At 44.4% G+C, this 23,281-nt stretch overlaps 1 protein-coding gene across 1 annotated transcript; it reads right to left on the bottom strand.

The window, feature by feature from the left end:
• Nucleotides 1-219: 219 nt before the first annotated feature.
• zfyve26 (zinc finger, FYVE domain containing 26) lies at nucleotides 220-22,608 on the bottom strand. The gene is made up of 43 exons (XM_084012830.1): nucleotides 22,507-22,608; nucleotides 21,308-21,600; nucleotides 21,123-21,198; nucleotides 20,772-20,858; nucleotides 20,508-20,657; nucleotides 19,982-20,321; nucleotides 18,334-18,458; nucleotides 17,991-18,155; nucleotides 17,817-17,905; nucleotides 17,570-17,721; nucleotides 17,254-17,466; nucleotides 15,743-16,342; nucleotides 15,465-15,629; nucleotides 15,159-15,301; nucleotides 14,804-15,047; nucleotides 14,228-14,491; nucleotides 13,955-14,074; nucleotides 13,607-13,777; nucleotides 13,139-13,372; nucleotides 12,669-12,774; nucleotides 11,161-12,023; nucleotides 10,296-10,495; nucleotides 9,963-10,067; nucleotides 9,750-9,872; nucleotides 9,307-9,483; nucleotides 8,803-9,052; nucleotides 8,505-8,597; nucleotides 8,091-8,278; nucleotides 7,872-8,008; nucleotides 7,641-7,669; nucleotides 7,357-7,493; nucleotides 6,920-7,140; nucleotides 6,560-6,707; nucleotides 5,602-5,811; nucleotides 5,076-5,291; nucleotides 4,553-4,750; nucleotides 4,021-4,101; nucleotides 3,811-3,938; nucleotides 3,538-3,712; nucleotides 2,901-2,960; nucleotides 2,623-2,805; nucleotides 2,386-2,436; nucleotides 220-2,061 (listed from the first exon to the last, which is right to left on the bottom strand). Exons 2-43 carry the CDS (start codon nucleotides 21,499-21,501, stop codon nucleotides 1,855-1,857), a joined length of 7,818 nt encoding a protein of 2,605 aa, XP_083868956.1. The 5' UTR covers nucleotides 21,502-21,600; nucleotides 22,507-22,608; the 3' UTR covers nucleotides 220-1,854.
• Between the last annotated feature and the right edge of the window lie 673 nt (nucleotides 22,609-23,281).

Below are 23,281 nucleotides of genomic sequence, written 5' to 3'. Positions count from 1 at the left end.
CTTTTCCCACAAGTTACAAAATCTGCAATCAACTGTTGACCTGTTTCCAGTCTGTGCAAAGCTACGTTAGCCGCATGCTAACGTAGCTTCGTATTGGGCATACAACCAACAGATTGGTATCAATCTAGCTAAATAACAGCAAGAAAATATATTTCCCAACATGTCAAACCTTTTATTTTCATTTCAACGAAGTTGGCAGCAATAAGCTCAATACTCAACATTATTGTACATTGTTTGATTGTATTTTATTTTACAGGGGATGGATTAATCAATTACATTTCAAAATCTTTAGTACCTGCATCATCAAAGCAGTTACTGTATTACATAATTTACAATTTTGTATTCTTTTTTTTTACCAAAAGAAGTGTATTTATTAATTTAAAGTTTCTAAGTATAAAGTGCGGCAGTGATGATACAACAGTCCGAGTTAAGGAGAATTTAAGAGTGCAAGAATGTCGACACTGGCTTTTCTTTTCCTCTCTTGCTGTTTAACAGTTAGTATCACAGTAAGTCATCGTCAGTCTTCAGACTAGAGCAGCAGAGGGAGGCAAGACGAAGAGACAACAGTGTCTCCTCGGGATAAAGAAGACGTCCGACGTGTAGTCAGAGGCCCTGAACTACACGTTCTGGTATCCTGGAAAAGGCAGCTTCAGCAACAGAAGTGGCGTTAATTCAACTAAAACATGTTTTTTATGGTGACAATGCATTTGCACTATTATCTTGTTTTGGCCAGAGTGTAGCGTTGTGGGGAAAACACAGAAACATCAAAAGAGTAATGTGGCAAAAGTGAAATCCCTTTTTTTCTTCTTCAAAAAACATTATTTGATTGATTATCAGTGTCAGATAATCATTGTGGATTTATATCATTTTTCAAGTCTCCCATGAGAACAAAGTGAAAAGTGTGATTTAATATCAGCGACACTGATTTCCAAACCAGGAGACACAAGATGAGCCGTAAAAACATCCAGAGACAAAAGTAATAATTTGATATTCTGGAGAACGAATGTAACTTCATCAACATGGTGATCTATAAGTGGGTCCCTTTCTCTATCCAACCTTTGATCTTTAATGCCCTAAAATACCTCAAATTCTGTTTGATATTAATTTCCCTTACCAAAAGGGAACATACGCTGAAACCTGGCCATGAACACGACGAACACGTGGAGCGGGTAAACAACAAGAGGCTGCATTATTTTCAGTTTCTTCAAGGATTGAACGTACCGATCCTGACGGAGAACATATCACTGCATTCACATCTGAGTAAAGTCACACACTGAAACAGGAAGGACATTAAAATGAAAAACAGGACAGGCAACACATTTGTCAGAGGCCTTCCAGTTAAAGATATTTCCCTTTTGGCTGAGGTAGGAGATCAATCTTAGTCAAATACTGTTTATACTGTGATAATGACTGTACCAGCTTTTTTTATGTAATAGTTGTGTCACGCCGGTGTTGTAACATTGTTCCCTCCCAAATAGCGTCCAGCAAAAATATGAGTGGACATAAAGCACGGCGGTGATTTGTCAGTGTTACGGGACAGGAAGGCTGCACGAACGTTAAGATCATCAGGGTGTTTCTATTAAAAAGTTCTCTGTCACAGTGATCACACCAAGTATCGTTGATGCATCAGCACCCATCAGGGCGTGGAGAGGGGAGAAATGAAACTCTTCTCACAACGTAATCACATTTTTAGCGTTACCAGAATCCTCCCGAGCCCTAATCGAGCTCATCAGCACAAACCGTCTGCTTACTAATCGTCCTCCCCGACACTGTTGTTGTGTTACAACAGAAACCCTGTTTCCTCTTACGTGCTGCTTTCATGTGCAAGTCTCTCGTTGATGCCGGCTGGGCCTTTTACCTGGCGTTGGTCCGGCCCTGCTGGGACGCTTTGCCGCGGTGTTCAGACAGCCACTGGCCACAGATGTTCTGCATCACCGAGTCCTGCGCTCCCTCGGCGGCCTGAAGGACGTCCTGCACCAACGGGCCCGCTCGGCTCGGCTCCAGCTTCACCGCCAGCAGGTACGCCGGCCTCAGTTTGCTGCACAGCAGGTAGGCTTTGATCTGCAGACGGAGGGATGATGTGATGAGAACCAGACCACCAGTGATTTTTTATTACAATGACTATGAAAGGGAATCATTTTGGTTTGGTTTCACCTCCTTGAGCAGGTCATTCTAATGCTGGGTTATAAGAACATCAGCAAAACAAAATGATATCACAGAAGAAGACAAATTAAGGATGACTTCCACAACAAAAAGCAGGCACTCAACACAAGGACAGGGTCGCTGTGATCTATATTCATCTAAAAACAAAAAGAACAGCCTCGGGCAAGACAAACAACGACAAACAGAGAAGAGTAAAATGTTATGGAATCAGTTTTACGCTACCTTGGTTTCTGTGCTCTTGGTCTCCAGAATGAGACTTTCCAGCTCCTTGGCCTAAAATCAGATTAAAAGACAGTAAACGTCTTCATTACCAATGTGTTGGAAATTGCCCGCAAGCACTTCACACTCAGGAAGTAAACACACCAAAGCAGACGTCACGGAGCCAAATCATGGCCGTGAGTAGTTATCACAGTCACTGTCTGCATTCTGCTATCGTTACAAGGTTTTTCTGTCACTCACGTCGGCGGCTCCCTTATCTGCGACGGAGACGCAGCTGAGGATGAGAGCGTCGCAGTCGTTCTTGGTGGCGGCGCCCGATTCGCCGACGCACTTGAGCAGCTGCCGCACGGCTCCGTACTGCCTCTGTCGGACGAGCCTCTGCCCGGCCCGCATGTAGACCGCCAGGGCCTCCAGCTGGAAGTCCTGAGGCAGAGAAGGGAAGAGAGGCTTTTTTTTTTATCCGCTGGCTCAAAATGGTCTGAATGGATTTAACTGATCCCCTAATATACACAACATACCTGTATGACTCGATATGCAATGCCGAAACCCTCTTCTATGTTTTTTCCTCCAAGCATCACCTGCGATAATACAAATTAAAGATCATTTTATGACAAATACTTGACAGAATGGTCTTATATCTATAATATAGGGTCGCCAATAAAGTTGGAATTATTTGCAAATGTCTTGTCTTATATAGCGCCAAACACATGAATTAATTGGGACACATATTGTAATCATTGCACCTGGTCAAAAGTGATTACTGATGCATTTAAATAGGAATAAACAGAGGATTGTGTCTGAAAACAAAATATTCAAACTTTCGGGGTGACAGTGTGTTTATATGAAACAATCAGGCCTTTAATATTTTACATCAATCACACGTGTTCTTAATGAGTTCTTAACTTAAACATGTTCAGTAATGTTTAGGTTTTTATAAACAATTACGGTAATAAACATCCAAAATATACTCAGAAATATACATAAAATGTGTACATTCAAATTTTTTGGTGGATTTGAATACTTTGGGAGCAAGATATCAACATTGGGAATTAGATCCACTTAAATCAGCAGCAAGGCTGCGTACCATTTTAACAATCTTAACTGATCTTAAGTACAGGAAGTTAAATGCCAGGATAATCACAACCAGAAGCTCACCTTGCAGGCAACCTCAACTTTCATGGGGCTTCCTCCAAACAGTGTAGGTGGGGAGCTGGAGCCAGGGGACCTGGAGGACGGCGTACTGGTCTGTGGCACCTTGGAGGAGGTGGAGGTCTCACAGCGGTGCAGGAAACGGGTCACCTCCAGCTGAAGCTCAATCGTATTCATATGCCTAATGGAAATAAGAAATAAGGAACCAGTCTTTAATAATAGCCCTTAATAATTCTAATATTTCCATGATGTTGACTGAAACAGGATGTTGTGAATGACCTGGACACGTCACTGGACGACATCATCTTCCTGAATGAGTTGACCTGAGACTTCCTCCTCCCGGTCCCTCGTCCTTGCTGCTCCTGCAGGTACGTCCTCAGGTGCTCTTTGGCTCTGACCAACCAGCGCTGTGCACAAGGTCAACGTCAACTTTCTCATATGAGCAGGGAGATTTTTTTTTAAATCAAGTTTGGCCAAAAGCAGAAATACCTGCTGTTCTCCCAGCTGTAGGTATGAACCGGCTCCATGGGTGAAGAATCGGATGCAGGTCATGGCCGCCCGCACCTGATCCTGTTCACATAAACGGCATCATTTCATTGAATCTGTAAACAACTGCTTTCAGTGGTTCCGTCTATGTAGTTGGTAACCCTGGCCTTGACTGATGCGGGATGGAAATCTGATTTCTATGATCCGGATATTTGATTTGGCATAGGTTTTTATGCCGGATGCCCTTCCGTCCTGATGCCCCTCCCCCTCTCCATTCACAGCGCCCGGGGGGGAGGAAACATGACAATATTCCTCCTCGGTGCAAAATAAAAACGCTGTTTTAGATTTATGAGAAGATTAATCTAATAGGTTGTGACATGATTATTTTTGGAAGGAAATAAGAAAAAACTTTCTATTTCTTAAATTTTGCCCTCATCTTTGTCTTGCAGTTCTATCTCTTGAAGCTGCAGACACTGAGCGGGGATCAGGGATCATAAGAAGTATAAGAAAGAAAAAAACCATGAAAGACTCTAACCATCATGAACTGCTGGAACTGGTAGAGAGTGTTGTAGTATCGCCTCCGCTGCAGGAACTGGCACGAGGCGATGAGGTAGCGGCTGCATGTTTCCAGACCAGGGTCAAGTTTTTCCAGTATGCTTTGCATCATGCCGAGGCGCTCCAGTTCCAAACTGGGCTGCAACACGCCCTCCAGAAAAACTTCGTCTGGGCACTCCTGAGCCATCATAAAGCAGAAAGACATGTGCAAACTCGCAAAGAATGTTTACCTTCGAAGAAGAGGGTGCGGCCATACTGGGCAATACACTTACGCTACTTGTTCAACCTTTTTAAGCTTTGGGACAAACGGGGGACTGCATCTTTATTGACTTTTGGCCAAACAGGGATCATGGTCCCTGGACAGAGTTTAGGTAACTGATCTGAGATCCTGGCAGCAGCTTGGTGCCATATAATCTCTAAAATTAGATCAGATGAAACAACACCACAGGCAAACCACATCACACAAGATATTTCATCTAACAAAGCACACAACGATGCCTCACCTTGTTGAGCAGGTAGGTCAGAGCCTCAGTCATGCAGTCGTGTCGCACATAGAAGCTGATTAGTGCCAGGTGAGTCCCGTATGTGTTCAGGTAGTAGAGGCATTCCTGGTGGAGGCTGCTGCTCGGTCTCTGACCCTCCGGTCGGTCCACGGGACCAGCCTCTCGCAGGGCGTCCTCCAGCTCCCGCAGGGACGCCAGGATGTCCTCATCGCCAGACTGACACGGGAACACAAAAGGTCACGGATGTATAAGCGCATATAAGCAAGTCTGAGTGTGCACACTAGAGGAGTGACTGACCTAAATATAATGCAGAATGGAACCTAAAATAATTGTTTTTTAAGCTATATTTTAGTCTCTATACATATATATGTTTATATTAGGCAGATGTTTCCCCCTCTGCTGTCCTACTCCACCCTTGCACACTAATGCAGCACAGTCAATTATTTTAAAGTAACTTTTATTTGCAAAATGTCTATTGCTGTTTACAGTGTAGCACAGAGAGTGCCACCGTGATGCGTCCACCTACCGTGGCCAGACTGGGGTGCACAGTGGACTCCAGGTGCTGGACCACCTCCTGCAGCAGTAAGGGGCCCAGGTTCAGCTGGTGGCGATCCACTGGAGGCTTCAGGCAGCGGGCAAACTTCTCTCTCGCTCCTGAAAGGTTCCCAGCCTTGAGTGACGCCATTCCCCACGCCTGCCACACGCCGCCGGGGTCCAGGCCACTCTTGGTAGACACCTGGTAGAGCAGCCAATAACAACAGTGTCAATAAGAACAGCCATGGAACTTCCTTTTCTGGTAGTCATTTATCATTCATGTAATTGAATCATTAAACTGGTTGGATTGGTAAATTAGAATGTAACGGGTAGCGGATTTAACGGCTTTTATGCACCATGATGAACTGAATGCTGGATGAGAGACTTTTCCACTGTAAATTTCATCCTCTTTGAATCTGTTGAATGGCAGCACTAAATAAACACACTTGATCCTACAGCAGTAAGTCATGGTGAGACCTTGATGATCTCCTCTTCCTATCTCAATAGCCTCGAGGAACACCTTTGCAAATAAGATATCCGCCACGTAAATGTGATATTTGAAGGCGTGGTGTACAAACTGTACTGGATTATGAAAATTGAAGGTTTCAGAGAACAATCAAATATCTTGCTGTTACATAACGGTTACATAACTAGGAAGGCTGTGGCTCAGAGGTAGAGCGAGTCGGCCTTCATGCGGTGGTTTTGATACTTGGCAGGTGATTTGATGAACCATCCAACCATCAAACTCTTACCGAAGCGAGAAAAATGAAAACATCTTTTCCAACGAGAACATTTTATTAAATTCAATTGTATTTATTGCCAGAATCCAGTTCACGATAAGAACAACGGATTAACTTACATAATGGAACCGGGGCTGGAGGGGTGTTAATATTGTATAGCGTTGGACTGAAGATTGACAGTAAAAAATAATAAATAACCGACTGCCTCACCTCCACTGCTAGCTGGTAGTGCTCTGCTTCCAGCAGCTGGTTACGGAGACGCGTGACGGCAGACGTCTCCAGGATGTCATCCAGAGAAGGAATGTACTTGTAATTGGCCGTCACCAGAATTTTGAGCACATCTACCTTGCTGATGTAACTGTGGAAAGAGAGCATAAAATTCAAAAAGGAAGGCAAAACTAAAAAAATAAAGTGTCCATGAGACAAACAGAGGAAGGCTGAAACTCACATTACATTTATCCTTGTTTTATATTAAGGGATACATTCTGAAAAACCCTTCCCACCATCCAAATAATTTGAGAACCTCACAACAGACAATTTACACCACAATTACTGAGAGCTACATCTTACCTGTCGCACAAGGCGAGGTCTTGATTGCGGCCGACCTTCACAAACATCAGCTTGGCGCTGAAAAGCAGCTGCCGCGTGATGTCGGTGAGGAGGCAGGCGTCCACCTCTGGATTGGTCAGCTTACGAGACAGAGAGCGACAGTGGCTGATAAGCTGGTGACCGCAGGCCGCCTGGTCACTGTGCAGAGACAAGATGGCCACGCAGAGGTACGCACTGGGAGCCTGGGAGTTTGAGGAAAAGACCATGATGAGTCTTAATAGGTTAATCCTACTGTAAGACAACTGAATAACAGTATAATGGTCTGTCTAGGAATAAACTAAACTTTAGGGTTTCTTTTACTGCACGCAATCACACATTCTACACACCATAATCACCAGATTATTTAAGTTTTGGTCATCTGCAATGAGTGTAAATGATGTGAATGTAGAAATCCAGACCTGTTCGTAGTAGAACTCGCTGAGCAGACGCTGGTTCTCTGCAGCGTTTTTGCTGAGTTGGATCTGCCGTTGGACCACTTCAGGCAGGTGCAGCATCCCATCCAGAGCTTCCTCCGTGACCACAGGACTTCCAGCCACTGCACACAGACAGGGGAGAGAGGGAGAGAGATTGTACATCCTGCTTTACATCATGCTTTAAATAAAAAACAACAACATTTTCCTCCCTCGGATATAGAAAAGAGGAAAAAAAGGTCATATACATTTTCAGATTTTGTTCAATTTACCTTCAGCAGGTTCCAGCTCATCATCAGAACTGAACATGAACAAAAAGAAAACAGCACAAATACATTAAAACACAGAAAGGGTGGATTTTATTTAAATCTACATGCTTTCTTGCAGGGTTCCCCCCAAAAACACTTGAAACTCAAGACTTCCTTGGCTACAGGGAACCCCTTCATCTTTAATATTATTGTACGTACAGAACAAAAGATTTTATTAAATATACAGGGTCTTACTCCGGGTGAAAGTAGGTGTAACACTGGTCACAGACTCTGACTTCTTCCTCTGCTGGGCCGTCAACAGGCATCTTATGTTCAGAACACGCGTGACAAACCAGACGGCCACATCTCCGACAATGATGCCGTCTGTTGAACTGAAAAAGCACGAGATAAATAACCCTTAGTCATGTCATTTTGTTTTCCCCCACTTATCAGGTCATGTTTTGGCTGACGCACCATGGTGAACCTCTCGCGCTGGCAGACCATGCACATGTGCTGCTTGGTGTCAGGGACCCAGTCTTTGCGGGCCGGTGGCTGTTCCGGAGGCTGGAACTTGGCAGGCGAGCGCCGCTTTCTCCCCGCGGAGATGCGATCCCTCTCCCTGTCCGTGCAGCTTGAGGGCAGGGGGTGAGTCGGGGTGCTGGCTGTGATTAAATACAAGAAGGGAATTCATCAGAAAGAAGAACACAAGATTCAAACCAGGAATCAATAGTTGTTGCAGTTAATGCTAAATTCACACGAGAAAAATAATTGAATTTGCAAATCAACATTTACATTTCCTTAGGCAAGAACATCTAGACTGCTGGTGCTGCTGTCTGGGTCCACTATGTGTATCATATTGTTACTGTTAAACAAGTACAAATGTCTCACCTGTCGAGGTTGTCGGAGATTCGTTTCGACTGGTAGACAAAGAGCCGCTGTCTTGAGCAGGACACTGAATCAGCGCATCTGGGAGGCTGATCACTGAAAAACAAGCAGTCAAACATTCTGGCACCAGTTGCTGAAATATGTTTTAAACTTCCAAGCAGAGAATAATTCATTAAAGACAGTTTATCGACATTTGGTTCCAAAGAGCACACAAAGGCAACAAATACCTCGTTTTCTCTCATTTTCTAGTTTGTAAACGTGTATCTGCGCGTATCGGTGACAACTCGCACGCAGCACTGACCGGATCGAGACCTCTCTCTCGGGGCGCAGGAGAAGTCGAGGGCCTTGCATGCGTAGTCTGCCAGAAGCTTGTCGATGTCCTCGGCCCCGAAGCCAGCCTCCTGACAGACCAGGAGGCCCCGCAGGGTCCGCACCGCCACGTCCGCCCAGTCCACCTTCAGGTTCATCAACAGCTGCTCGAGCATCAGCAGGGGCTCCGACAGCAGGGGGAAATACTCCTGCCTGGCCACTGGGGGCAGAGTGAGCAACACCTGGAGGATAGAAAAAAGAATCCACTGATATTAACACGACCTGAAGATGTGGAGCAGTTCACCAGCTGCTGGAAAAACATTGCTTTTTTTGTATAACACCAACATATTCTTCCAGTATTCTGCAAATATGATGAGTACAGGACTTTAAAATGTAAATTATCACTCTGTGGCAGAAGATAACACTATATAACATAAGCAGGGCCAATGCTTTCCTGCAATATTACACAATTTTCTGAAATGAATATTGAACAGACCTTGGAGCCCAGGTGGAGGGCGTGGATGTGGCGTCGACGGGCTGGAGACACCTGCCTCTGGAAATGCAGAGTGAGGTAGTCAGCCAGGAAGTGGCATGCGGCCAATCCGGGATGGCGGTCCAGGGCGTGCTCGCATACGTCGAGGCCGACCACAAAGTCTGGGAGTCCCTCCAGCAACTAAAGAAAATATGTGATGACATTAACATAAAGGGGGAGGAACTATCACGGCAATAACTGAGGAATTCACGGTTGAAAAGAGTAAATAGGCCTTACAAACGATCGTGCAGCTGTACAAATTTACAAGGAATGATTCGTTTGTTTTGTCAGAACAGAGTACATTGTAAGCATCTACCTGGAGTCAGGATCAATTAAGTGATCCCTAACAATGTTTACAGCCAAAAATGGATTCCTGTGTAAGTTAACCAGATGTTAGTGGACTTGACCTGGAACGCCTCATCCGTCTGTCCCTTCTCCAGCAGATGAAGCAACTGCTCAGTCTGTAGCTGCAGTCGGAGCTGGTCAGATACAGGATGGAGCTCAACCCACTGTGTGCAAAGAGCAAACTCCTGAAAAAAAAATAAGTAGAACGATGAATAATGTGAAAAGAATGTGTTTGACATCCCACAGAAATGGGAGCTGCAGGTGTGTGTACTGACTTTTGCCTCCACCATCAGAGATAACATGGACTCGGAGTTTGTCTGGGACTCCGTCCTGAGCTCCTGCCAGGTATTCCAAGGAAAAGGATGTTCTAAACTCAACATCTGCGACAACAGAAGAATAAAACACCATGTCACAACAGTTGCCAGGGAAGAAAAACATGCAAAAAGCACGTCAAACTAGGATTAAAGTAAGCCACGGAAAATTAGTGAGGGTTACATAAACGCGCTGTAAGCCTGTTTACAAGGACAGGTGATTCTTGCATCATTACTTTGCTGGAGATTAAAAATAAGTGTCCTAGTCTCAATTCAGCTCTAAAAAAAAAGAAGCACCCAGTGATAGATGTCCAGTTCTTTCTTCTTGAGGTCCAGGTCCGTTCTCAGAGCGCTCTCTGTGCTCGGGTCATTGAGGCAGAACTCCAGCAGCTCCAGGCAGGCGGACAGAGGCCAGCGCTCCAGAGCCTGGAGGGCAACGCGCGCTCGCAGGTTAGCATCCTGCACGCGGAACAGCTGACAGATACCTGCATCTCCATCTGAACATGAAACAAACAGCAAAGACCCCAAGGATTTACATTTTATATGTAACAACAGTCACGTGCAGAGAAGTTAAAAACAATGTCATCTGCTCAATAGGTTCACAAATATAGGCACCATGGTTTAAGCTTGGTGCAGCTTTCTCACTATTCTGCATTAAATCTCACTTTTCTTGGCGTCAAAATGTGTAAAAAACCCATTTGATGTAATTATTTTCATGCTACATCATTGTGATGCCATTCTGTCCAGGTATTTTTATCCATTGAAAATTAAAATTTGAACTCATTGTTATTCTCATTATCGATGAAGCTTTTTTAAATGTTTAATTAAGTGATTCAGTCTATAAAAAAATAAATAAACATCACATTTCCCCAGAACACAAGATAACATCTTCAATTTGATGGTTTTGTTCAGAACCTAACATCAGTTTACTGAACATATATATTTACAGTGAGATATAAAAAAATAAAGAAGTATATCTGCACACATGGAACCAGTAAATGCTTGGTATTTTGCTTCATAATTAACCGTTTATGACAAATTGTTGGCAATTTGAAAGTTGCTGTTGATGAATGTAAAACAGTGTAGCTGGGCCACATCTAATAAAGTGTCAAAACTTAACACAAACCACACAAGGGTCATCCCATTTACCATCATTTCTCACCTTCTAAGGCAGCACAGGCAAGCAGACGGTCTCTTAGCGCCCCCTCCTGGCTGCAGCCTTGCCCATACAGCTCCAGCAGACTGAGGGCTTGGCCCAGGTCTCTGGAGGACAGAGCCTTCTGGAAGCCCTCGGCAGCCACGGCCTGGGCAACTTCTTCTTGAGGCCCAGACAGCAGGAGACTGACGAGGGGTTTCCCACAAGCAACCGCCCCTAGTTCTGCAGAACCCTCCTCGCCATCGCTTGACAGGTTGCCAAGCAACGGCTCAGCCATGGTGTGAAGGTACGCCCGGAGAATAGGGAACTCCTTCAGGAGATTATCTGCTTCGCGAGCGATCTGCTCTCCATCGAGGACGACCTCTTTGCGGCTGCTCCGGAAATAGCCGGACCATCCGGAGGATTGTGCCCGGGCAGTTTCGCCTTTGCAGGCACTCAGACACGCCAGTGTGGCCAGTAAAGGGGAGCGAGACTTTAGGAAAGACAGGGCCGATGGTGTGAGGAGAAAAGAGCTCGGGTTAGCAGAGGAGGAGGAGGTGGAGGTGGAGGAGGAGGAGGAATGAGATGGTGGCGAGGTGGAGAGGTTGGTGGACGTAGGCGACAGGTCATCCGTCGAGGCCTCGGACTCGGAGCTCGCGTCGGACTGAGGCTCTGTGATTCCCAGAGTTGACATGTGCTCCCGAGCATGCTGTTGGAGCAGAGCGGACAGACTGGCCACGCCAAACACTCCGTCCTCTTTCTTGGCCTGATTGGAGTCTCCGTCCTCACCCAGACAGGAGGTCCACACGGGCAGCGTCTCACAGCATCGCTGGACGATCACCTGCTGGACGCTCAGGCGCAGACTCTCCTGCTGCAGCAAGGCCAGGACTCTGGACAGAAGCAGGGCGTGGAATAGTTAGGTAGGGCCCTCTGATGTCCACGATTTGACAATGAAAATGGAATCAACAGTAAAACATGGAATTTTGTGGAATTTATACAAATTTATGTTTTCTCCAACAGTTTAAACGTTTCTATTTATGTTATGTCTATTATGTATGTTTGTATTTATGCACATTTGTATGGTCTCTGAATGACAAGGAATTAGAATTAGAACTACTAGAATGTTTCTTCAGTAAATTTCTTAAATTTAGATTCATCGACCACATGATTAGACACCATTTGATGGAAAAAAAACACGGAATTTGGGAAAAATTCAAACGGATTTCATAGGGTCCTAGATAGGTAAGCTGTTCACACTGCTCAGTTTTATCTTCTTATATCACCTGTTGTTGTGCATCTACTCTTTCACATCGTCATTAGCCTCAAGTGTAATATTAAACTCATCTCATTCATGTTGGTAAGAAGCAATTTGCAGGGTTGAATGTGATGTAAAATGTAAATTATTCACTATAGACCATTTATGCACTATGCCAGCTGCAAGGCCCACATTTAAGCTGCAGTTCAGGTAAGCTGGTGTAACAAGGGGAGAAATAACATAGCATGCAAACTGCAGGTGTGTATATGTGTTCACTTACCTGTCAGGAGACACCTGCCTGTCAAACAGCAGGTGGGAGAGAAGCTGAAATGGGGATTGAAGCAACACCAGCAGTGGATTCCCGAGCTTCACTTCACCGCTCTGATCTAAGAGAAACAGTCAGAAAGGCAAGTCGGGATCAAACCAGGTATAAGAAGAAGAAGCAGAGTCACTATTGAGGTAGAATGTCTGTAGTTTGGTATAAAAAGGGAACCCATTAAGCAAGCGCTTTGCTGATTCAATTCCCAGCACCGACTGTGGGGGAAGTGAGTGCTGCAGCAAGAATGTTTAATAAAAACAGCACTATGCACTTAAACTACTTGTAAAGAGCTGTTGTTAGAAGTTGCCATGGCCAAAATGCATGAAGCAGAATAATCCAAAAACTGATACTTCTGTTTTTAGATCAGCCACTCTCCTCCAAAAACGGACACGGAAACCACATAATCTCCCCTCAGTGACAAACGACTTTACCTTCCGAAGCGAGGCTGCGCACCAACACGGACGCCAGCGTGTTCACGTAGTCCAGGAAACTGCGCACGTAATCCGGTCTGGCGAGATCTCCGTCCGGTTCGAAGGGGCAAAGCTGATCCAGGGCCCGGAGCAGCTGCTTCATGCTGGAGCGCACAGGGTGAGCCTCCAGCTCCGACTGCTTCAGACTGGCCTGTTCCACCAGTTGTACCAGGAGAGCGCTGCCCACACTGCCCTCTGTTATAAAAGGAGATGCAACAAACACTATAGGTCATACAGCCTTTCAATGCAACACATGTTCTTCTGGTATTTTGGAACGATCCAAATTGTATCCGATATTAAACAATTACTGGAAAACACGCAACAGAGCTTTAAGTCATGTAAATGTAAGAAGATCATTTGATTGGCATGTATAATCCAACATTTTTACTGAAGTAATTGTTAACTTAATGCAATTGTTACTATGCCGACCTGAAGCATGCGCAGCGCTGCTCAGGATGTGCAGGGTGGTCTCCAAACGTTGAGCCAGACCGAGCCGGGCAGCGATGCACTCCTCACTCAGTGCCGGGTAGCAACACAGGAGCACCTCCTGGATGCAGCAACCAAACGGGCTGGCGAACACTTGGTCTTCCCCGACAGTTTCTAATAAGAGAGGATCCATATCAGAGAAACATTTGTACATTTGCTTCGTTTTTCCACATTGAATCTCTGGTCAGGAGAGTTATTTTGCATGATTGGCTACTTCCAATACTGGAGCTTCCATGTGAATACACATTATCTTATTCCCCTGGATGAAAATGTTTGAATATCTTTATTCACCTGTTTTGACAGAACTCTTAATAGTGGCAGAATGATTCAGGATCTTGTTGATCTGCTGTAATACCATAGGAAATCCACAGATCCCCTCCGAATGGGGAACCTTAGGGTCAACTCTGACTCCTGGGGAGGCAGACAGGGATTAAAGAGGGAAACCAAAATTACCACCTGTGCACATCACATCGTAGCTGGTCTCGTTTGACTAAATCTGTTCTAAAATAAAACATTGTTGCTAAAACTTCTTCCTAAAAATACCCTAAAAGTCAGGCTGCATACCTCGAGCCTCCAAGCTGCTGCTGAGTCGGCGCTCTGCGGTGTCCAGCAGCTGCCGGGACGTCTTCCAGAGCTGACAGTGGCAGCAGGCCAGGTCGAAGGCAGCCATGGCCGCTGGGCTGAGCTCCTCCAGCAGCGTGAACAGGAGGCTGGAGGGGTCTGAGGTGCAGCGGCTCAGCCAGTAGCCGTCCTCCAGGGAGAGCATGGGGTGCGCAGGGGTGCTGAGGAGGCGGTCTGCTATGTCTGAGATGGAGTAGAACGCCACACCTGCAGGGAGAAACACATGTCAGATGCTGAGTTATTTACTGTACATAGTTACATATTAAGTGGCAATAAAAACACTTAACAGTAAAGCACATAATACATATCAATATAACTCAATTTTCACTATAAAAACAAGAGTACACTCATTAAAAAAATGCATGATTACATTCTCTACATCCTGACATCAATAAAACAAATGCTCTGACAAAAAAAAGTAAGCCAACCATTTCATTCAGGCTGTTTAATGTGCATTTCCATTCCTTTTGTTAAGAGTAGCATGGAATCCTAAACAGGAAAAGAAAACAGAGGTCGAACCTGCAGCGGCAGCGCTTCCGATGGCCTGCAGGGTCGATCGCCCGCTGCTGCCCAGCCGACTCCTCCCTGCGGCCGACACAGCTGCCGTCCCCAAACCCTCTGAGGAGGATGAGGATGAGGACATTGACTGGCTCTCCATCTTCTGCTCCACCCGTCCCAGCTCCACCAGGACTTCTTTGTAGCACTCCATGAACACCAGCTCACCACAACAGGCAGACATCTGCAGATCGAACACCCGAGACACCTGCAGGGAAGCCAAGAAATACACCACGCTAAAAAAAAAGGGGAACCATAAACGTGATTAAGTATCAGTTTAAAAAAAACACAAACATGCAAGTCCATCTGCCACACAGACCTGGTGTGCCTCCATGAAGTTCCCTCGGCGGATGCAGGACATGAGTAAGGACTCTGGGGGGGACAGCATGGCGGGGACCAGCCAGCTGTGGGGACCTCCGCACGGACAAACCTCCAACTCCACACAACCTGTTCCTCCTCCATCTGACAAAAGACAAAGGCACACTTCATAAACCCACAGAAAAAATGAACAAAGAAAATCCCTGACTTCTCCTGAAGGATGAGTCATCTGAGTGAAGATGAAAGCAAACTACAGTTTTCATTTACCCAAATTAATCAAAGAGGCTGACAGGCTGTGATGCTTTACCTGATGCACTGGTGCTGACTTCTCCATTGTGTTTCTCCACTGACGTCTGTCTCTCTGTAGAGTGTCTCCCCGTTCTCTTCCTTCTCCTCAGGCTCGATGTCCTGCTGCTTCCCAGAGAAGTGACCGGAGAGCTGACCGCTGACATCCGAAGAGGACTTTCTGAACCTGTCAAGTGAATTTACCATAAATATCAAGAGAATGAATGTCACAACTTTAGCTGCAGTTGATTTTCCTAAAAAAAAAAACAAGAAGCTAAAGCTATATCTCGTCCATCTCACCACTTCCGCTGCCCTGATTGCTGGTGATGATCTGCAGCCTCCACTGAGCCTCTGCAGTGCGTTTGGACAACCTCTGCAGACGAGACCCGAACGTCTCGGCAGTCACCGAGCAGCCGAGGTTCTCCGCCGCCTCAGCCTCTCGGGGCGGTGCACCTCCCACCTCCTGGTCCTCCTGGCCCACCACACAACCCTCCAACCCTTCCTTCAGCAGCTTCAGAAAGCCGGCCATGGCCGTCACGTCGACCAGAAACCCCCGGCAGCCCTGGATAAAGTGTCCCAGCTCCAGGTGACCATGGTGGCCTGCTGCTGGTGAATGCAGCTTCTGGTTTTCTTTCCTGCTGGACTCAGTCTCGTCCACCGTTACTTGAGTTCCCGATTCTAACTTTGCGCTTCCTCCTGCGTTTGTTAAACATTCGGACTGAGTGGCATTGCCCGTGTTCTGGTTCGAGTTTGTGTCTTTTTGGATCTGGGCGAAGTCGCCTGTGGACAGGAAGAGGAGGGAGAAGACGTTCTCCAGGAGCTCCAGGCGGAACATGGCGGGCACGGCCTCCAGATAGAGCTGACACTGTGACAGGAAGTGCTGGAACAGCAAATGGCAACCTGGAGAACGCAGCAAACGGAGGAGAGCAAAGGCCAGAGTCTCAATCGGAAATGTTTGTACAACATGTACAACAAGATTCTTCTTATAGTATCAATCGAGAAGTTATGAAGGAAAAGTAGAAAACACTTATTTCTAGACTTTTTTCATTGATAATTTATCTGCTGATTATTTTTCTACATTAAAAAAATGAAAATTGTCAGGGAGAAAGTTTTTCCTCTGAGACTAAAGTTGTAAATTACAAGAAGAAACTAATTTACGAGGACTCAGAAAAATAGCTGGGGTCGTGGGGTTTGTCTGGGAACCACATCACACTACAGACTGCGTGCTGTGTGTTATGCCTGCAGCGGATGACTTAATGAAATTATACTTTGAAATCAGATTTAGCAAAAAGAAAATACTTGTGATTGTAGCCCAGAATGACCATATTATCATAAGAATCCAGACTTTAAAGAGACACTGTGGTGAAATGCAACCAGGCAACCGTGCAAGTTTTTTTTCCACATACATTTTTAAGTTTTTTTCCTTGACTTTAATCTTGGAAATACTTTTTTTTTTTGCCAATCAAAAAATGTAGGCAGGGAAAAGGGCCCATTCAGTTTAATGATATATGATATAAAATAGAGAAATGCAGGAAATCTCCATATTTAGAGAGACTGAGAGACATTTTTCTTTTTTGTTTAAAAAACTAATTTAAAGATTAATCTTTTATCAAAATAGTAGGCGATTATTTTCCTGTTGATCGACTTTTACAAGCAGTCGACCACTGCTTGCTGTAACCAAAACTAACTACAGATTACAGGCCTAGGTTACAGCAATGCAGATTATAATCCAGTAGAATGAGCAGACAGGAAACTTTCCATCCATCGTCAAACTGAAACTTCACAGCAGAAGAGAAAGACATCCTGTGTACCTTCTGAGGACGCTGAGGCTTGGTTTTGGTCCGTTTCTGCTCCGGAGGTCTGATGCTGCTGTTGCTGCATGTTCTCACACTCAGTGCAGTTTAAGTATTTATGTGCATTTACACAAAGAGCGTAGATGGCATACTTCATGGCACAAAAGCCCTGGAACAAAACTACGTTCCTCTGCACGCCAGAACTGAGAGTACCGACGACCTCGGTGTCTTCTGCAAGGGGAAAACATTACATTATTCTACTGGCAACGGACGGCAACAAAATCATGTCAGACTTTGACAGACGAACAAGAGAGAGGATGATGAAGATGCTGACTTGTTTCTGGCGAATTTGGCAGTTGCTGCAGCAGATCCAATATCTTGCTCTCCTCGAACTGAGCCAAAGGAGTCAGGGAATGCAGAACATAGAGGGCAGAGTGATTGTCCAGAGTGTGTAGCTGTGAGAGCAATGCCTCCATGGAAATCCCTCTTTGCAGAAACAATCACAAAAGAAGCAAACATTAAAAATATATATAATGATTGAGATGGAGTGGAACTTGAAAGGAAAAAAGAAAAATGCTTACGGATTGTTGTTTTTACACCATTCAAGTATTCCAAGCTGAGAGGACAAAAGATCCGAAAACTCCTGCAGAACGGAGTCGTTGGCCGGCGCCTAAAAAGATGGAAAAGATCGTATCAGCAGATTGCACTTAACAGCTGTAAAACAGATGTGGAGGAGGTGCAGGCGGACGTCTTGCCTGCTCTCGGTGAAGGATGCCGAGCAGCGTTTGGGCCGAGCTCAGGCTGCGACACTGAGTCCATCCCAGCAGCAACAGCAGGCGAGACAAAGGCTGAAACTCCAACTTCAGGAAGTCTCTCAGCTGACAGAACTCCTCGTGTTTAATCAAGTCCAGCGCAGTAACCTACAGGGGGAAACCCCATGTTATTATTACATTAGCGAATTTCATTATGTGATTGCTAACGAACTTTACTTAGCAAGCAATAATATTGAAAAAAGCAGAGTGGCGATTGTACTGAAAGAAGACTGTGTACGCTGTGTCACTTCTTGAACTAGCACGACTATGTTTCAGGTTTACTTACCAAGACCTGCTCAAGGAAGTGCTTCCCACTACTAAGGCACTCAAAATAAATGGTCTTCCAAATGGATGGACGATCCTTGTGGCAACATAAACTGAGGGCCAGCTTCTCTGCCTCAGGAAGGTCCGCTGAGAGGCGGATAAGAAAACAGGAAAAACCAGATGAACATGACATCCACCAAAGGCTTTTATTCAATTTACCCTTTCAACTGGTTATGAAATAGTCTCAATTCAATACTGATGCCTCTGTATGATCTATTCCGATGTAGTAACTCTTATTTCCGTTTCCATGTGGAATCTGATGAAAGGATTTATGGCAGGCAGACTGACCGACGCCATATTTACATTTTTCGCGGGCGATGTTTGGCAGTCATAAGTACGCCAATTTAAAGGCTGCAGGGGGAGATTTTTCCTTTAGAGAATTTTATTTTTGTATTCAATTTAAAGCACTCCACTTCACTGGCCACTCAAAATCAAGACAAAATTAAAGATCCTTGTAGTTTTAAAACAAATAATAATAAGCAGTAAGTAGCAATGGAACACAAGAAATGTTGCCGGTAACATAAATGTGGTATAAAAAGTTATGCGAGTGAATTCATAAAGTTTTGCAAAGGGAAAGAATGTTCATGACCATTGTTTTTCCTCTTAGAGACTCTGTGAATAAGATGTCACGGAAGGCATTTAGTGGTCAATCGTTGGCGACAGATAAGCCTCGTGATGCCAGCATAAATCCGGGCAAAGGCTTCCTTTTCCGTGCTCTGCTCATTGTTTACACTCTGATTAGCTGCTTTGAGATGTGAGACTGGAGTCGGAGCTGAGAGACGACGTCTACGGCCGGATTGTTTCACAAGCAGCAAGTTTAGGAGCTAATTTTAAACCGACAACAGCGTAAATCATCAGGTCCTGAGATTGCACTTCTGCCACCTCTTTAGCAATCGTCACGCCTGCATTCAACCAAAGCTGGCTCAAAAGTGATTGGTCAATAACTAAAACCGGAAACCACAACCAGCTTCCTCTACCAAAATCTTCTCCCTTCGCCTCCAGATTCCACATGTGAATGCAGAATCTGTTTACAGAGCTCATTTTTAAGTTTGGTTTGCGTTGGAATAAGAAACAATGACACTCCCTGTATATAAAGGCTAAACCATAACACATCCATCAATCACCACTATTGGTATAATGCCACATTATCAGCAAACATGGTCTTGAGAGAAGGAACGGAAATCTATTTGGATGCTGATAAAACTGTAGGGCAGCAAGAAAAAAAACAGACCACAGAAGCAGAAGTGTGATTTCAAAGAGAAAAAGAAATGAGGCAAACACTTGCTTTTTAAAACTGAGGTCACAGAAGGCCAAACTGAGCATATATATAAATATTAGATCAGTATCAGTACTATACATTTTTTTTGTACTAAGTTTAACTATATTTTCCAAGCAATCTGGTGAAACTATTTAAAATGAAGATGACTTTAAGGGCAACATCATACATTCCTGTTGAAATCTGTGTTTTAGTTCAAACTGAGTCAATCCTTAGTTTTCATCTATGAATTCAAGAGTCAAATGAGTGGTTTAAGTTGCAACGCAACCAGTTTAATATAAGCAAACCTTTGTAAACGGGCTTCTCACTATCAGAGCTGAACACAGTGGGTTACCTTGTGTATGAGGCGCGCTCCTGAGCAGATGATCCCTCTGAAGTCTCAGAGCGGTGGAACAGTAAACGGAGACCAGGGCATCGCAGCGAGGACGAAGCAACGAGCTCAGGACCCTCTCCTCCTTCAGGGGCCGGTCTCTGGCCGCCCACAGGGCCTCGCACAGAGCCTCGAGCTGCCCGCCGCCTCTCCCAGAGCCCCACGGCATCGCAGACAACGCGGCGTATATCTCCTCCACCCACTCATCCACCTTCTCCGGCCTTCGCTCCAGTTTTCCCAGTTCCTTCATCAGGTGTTGGATGAATGTGTGCTGCAGGGGATTGTCTTCTGTGGATGACTGGTCCTGTGGAAGAACAGGGAAAATGAGCTAAATCTCTCTATATATACACACATACTATAGCTGTGCTATATATACAATAATATATTAAGACCCATGAACCATTTCAGGTGATCATTCTGTGTTCAGGTATATAAGTAATGTGTTTAATCACTTTGTGTTACATTATAGATGCAATATGTTTGGCTCTACCTGTAAGAAATGTGTTAAACACTGGGCCAGTCTGGGCTTCTTTTTCTCCAATAAGGTTCGCAGGCAAGACTCAACAGCAGCATTTGTTGTCCTTGAACTCTCCGGAGCCTTTTTCTCTGACTGTGTGTCCAAGAAGGCCCGGTGCAACTCCTGCTGGAAGATAACTGATCTCAGTCTGGAGCCACAACATGTAAAAACTGGACAAAACAAGTCAAACTTAGAAGACTTGGCCTGTGCGAACGTACGATATAAAATGATAATAACCTTGAGAACCGTCTCTGGTATGCTCTCTGAGCCCAACTCTTCCAGGAGCAGCAGGAACTCCAGCTCTCTCCTGACGTCGGGAGGAACCTGAAGCGGAAACGTAAACAAGAGTCGGATTATCTCGTCACATCAGTTCACATCACGAACTACCGTGTGAAAGAACAGAGCGCAGTTTTCAAGATTCCCGTTCGGGTTCCAAAAAAACAAAGCTTTTTTTTAAGTTAACACAAACAAAATGGTCTCAAATATAGACATGCAGCTGGAATATGACGCGACTAAACATGTTGTTTCAGAGTAGGTCAAATAAGCACAATAGAGAAGGCTGGAATACTTCATTCTTCATAGAGTTACCTGCTCTTCGGTCCATTTCTCCAAAACCTGAAGCCAAAACCAAGCCAGTTTGTGTGGACTTCCCACAGACTCCCATCTGCAAAATAAACACACATTCATTCAATCCAAGGTCAGCCTTGGGGATTTTTGCCGACATAACAATACTGATTCCATCTGATCCATCTAACAAAACCTGTGGGACTCACTTTAGATTGTAAGGATGGCAAACAATAGCTTTGATTATGTCCCAGAGGTTTTCTGAAAGTCCTCCTCCCTTCGAGTTAACCAGCTGTGGCACACAGGCGTTGGCTAACTCCCACTCTCCACCCTGCAGGCACCTCTTGAAGTACTCAAACAGGTCCTGAAGAGAGGTCTCGGCCTCACAGCCGAAGGGATGCATGGCCACTTTGTCACTGTGGCGCTCCTCGGATCAGCTGTCACAACTGGACATGCACCTTTACTTCCAAACAGCCAGGGAGGACGCTCAGGGTTTCTTCAACTGACACGGAAAGAAACAGCTGTGTGAGTTTACACTTAGACAAAACCAAAGAAATACACATTATCTGACCGTAAACTCAATATATACAATAAAAAAAACGTTTTTAAACAAATTGTATTTCTGTCTGGAAAAAAATCATACAAATATTTTTGGGTAATAAACAAATAAACAGCCAACAAAGCAAAAAAAAATACTATAATAACAACCGAAAAGTGCAGCAGATCGTCATTTATTTAAAAAATAAATTAATCCGCACAACAGAAATGCATTACTCCTCTCATCTGAAATCATATTGATTTCCTCTCATTTTAAACAACAATGTGTTGTTTACCTCAACCACTTTAAGAGCCTTTAATTTAATCAACAGTGGGGTATTTTTTGTAAGTATAACACTGGATTTCCACATGTTTCTAAACGGGAAGTCGTGTGTGGCAGCATAAGTTGATTATATAGGTCCCTTCATGTTATACAGGGTTGCTTTGACACCAGATTATACGCTTTAAATGACAGTTTATTACATGTAATCAGCCCCTTAAATTGATTTCACACAGCTGGCATTAATCATAAATTAGCACGACTACAAAAAGCAATGAATTGAACCTTATCCACGCGTGTTTTCTTCAGCGACACACAGCGTCGTATGTGAAATATAATACAGTGACTTATGACATCAACAGCAGCCTTTAAATTAGCCCTCTTTGTTGTTGTAACTGTCAGCGTCTCCGCCGCTGTCCTCACATTTAACAGCTGATTTACTTCTATAACGTTAGCTAGCTTTAGCATTAGCTTAAATAATCTTGCTGGCTGGCTGGAGCTGAAACATTAAGTTAGCTAACTTCCGTAGCAACAGGCGCAGACACACTCTCGTCATGTGCAATATAACGAGCATTTAATTAAGTTACTTACTCATTTCTTTGTGTCGTTTCCCCGGAAACTGGGGACTATTTACACTCTACACTACCGCTGTCTCGACCTGTTATGCTAGGAGGCTGGAAGGTGCACGTTAACGGTGGTCATGTGACAAAATCAGCTGATTCTCCAACGCCGGTTGGTCAAATGTCGGCACGAGACGTAGTCTCGCTGCCTTCACGTGGTGTAGGAAATACCGACATTCAAAGTCTGACGCCTAACAGCGGTGTTATTTAGTATTATACATTATAATAAATTATATTAAATTATATTCAATCATATTATACATCTATTATTATTCAACTGTATATCTACCGGTAGGCAGGAGAGTAAATAAATAGGCTCATGGTGGAAATTTACAGTTTATTTTTTTAACTTGGAAAAAAACCCAGTAACCATTTCAACTTAAATTACCTGCTTTAAAATAACACGGTTGGGAGGAGACCCGTGGTTTAGTTGCCATGACAAATTAGCAAACTCAATCTGCCGAAGATGACCACATGATGCAGTTAACAGACCTTCAGTTGTCTTGTCAAGACTTGCTGTCCTTTTTGTTATAAAAAAAACAGAAGAAGGATGGATTAATGTGTCTTTTGTGCTATCATCCATTGGAGAATCATCAATAGCAATAGGTGTTGAATTACCTTTTTACTTTCCTTCTACCAATGAGTCTATTGTTATTGTAATTATGTTTTTTTTTATCTAATAAATGCGTTTAACCTATTTACTAATAAGGCTCTCACTTTGTAATAAACCATCAAGTCTGCAGCTA

The sequence above is a fragment of the Eutrigla gurnardus genome, assembly GCF_963514095.1.
Source record: "Eutrigla gurnardus genome assembly, chromosome: 7".
In the NCBI taxonomy this organism is placed as follows: Eukaryota; Metazoa; Chordata; class Actinopteri; order Perciformes; family Triglidae; genus Eutrigla; species Eutrigla gurnardus.
The sequence above is the reverse complement of the archived record's forward strand: the minus strand, read 5'-3'. Positions and strand labels throughout refer to the sequence as shown.

Excerpts from the sequence above, each read along its gene's own strand:
- zfyve26 (XM_084012830.1), bottom strand. The coding sequence starts at position 21,501 with ATGCATCCCTTCGGCTGTGAGGCCGAGACCTCTCTTCAGGACCTGTTT. Across the intron at positions 15,302-15,464 it reads AGTCAGCACCAGTGCATCAG|ATGGAGGAGGAACAGGTTGT; the intron begins GTAAAGCATCAC and ends GTCTTTTGTCAG. Across the intron at positions 5,292-5,601 it reads TGCACCCCAGTCTGGCCACG|TCTGGCGATGAGGACATCCT; the intron begins GTAGGTGGACGC and ends TTCCCGTGTCAG.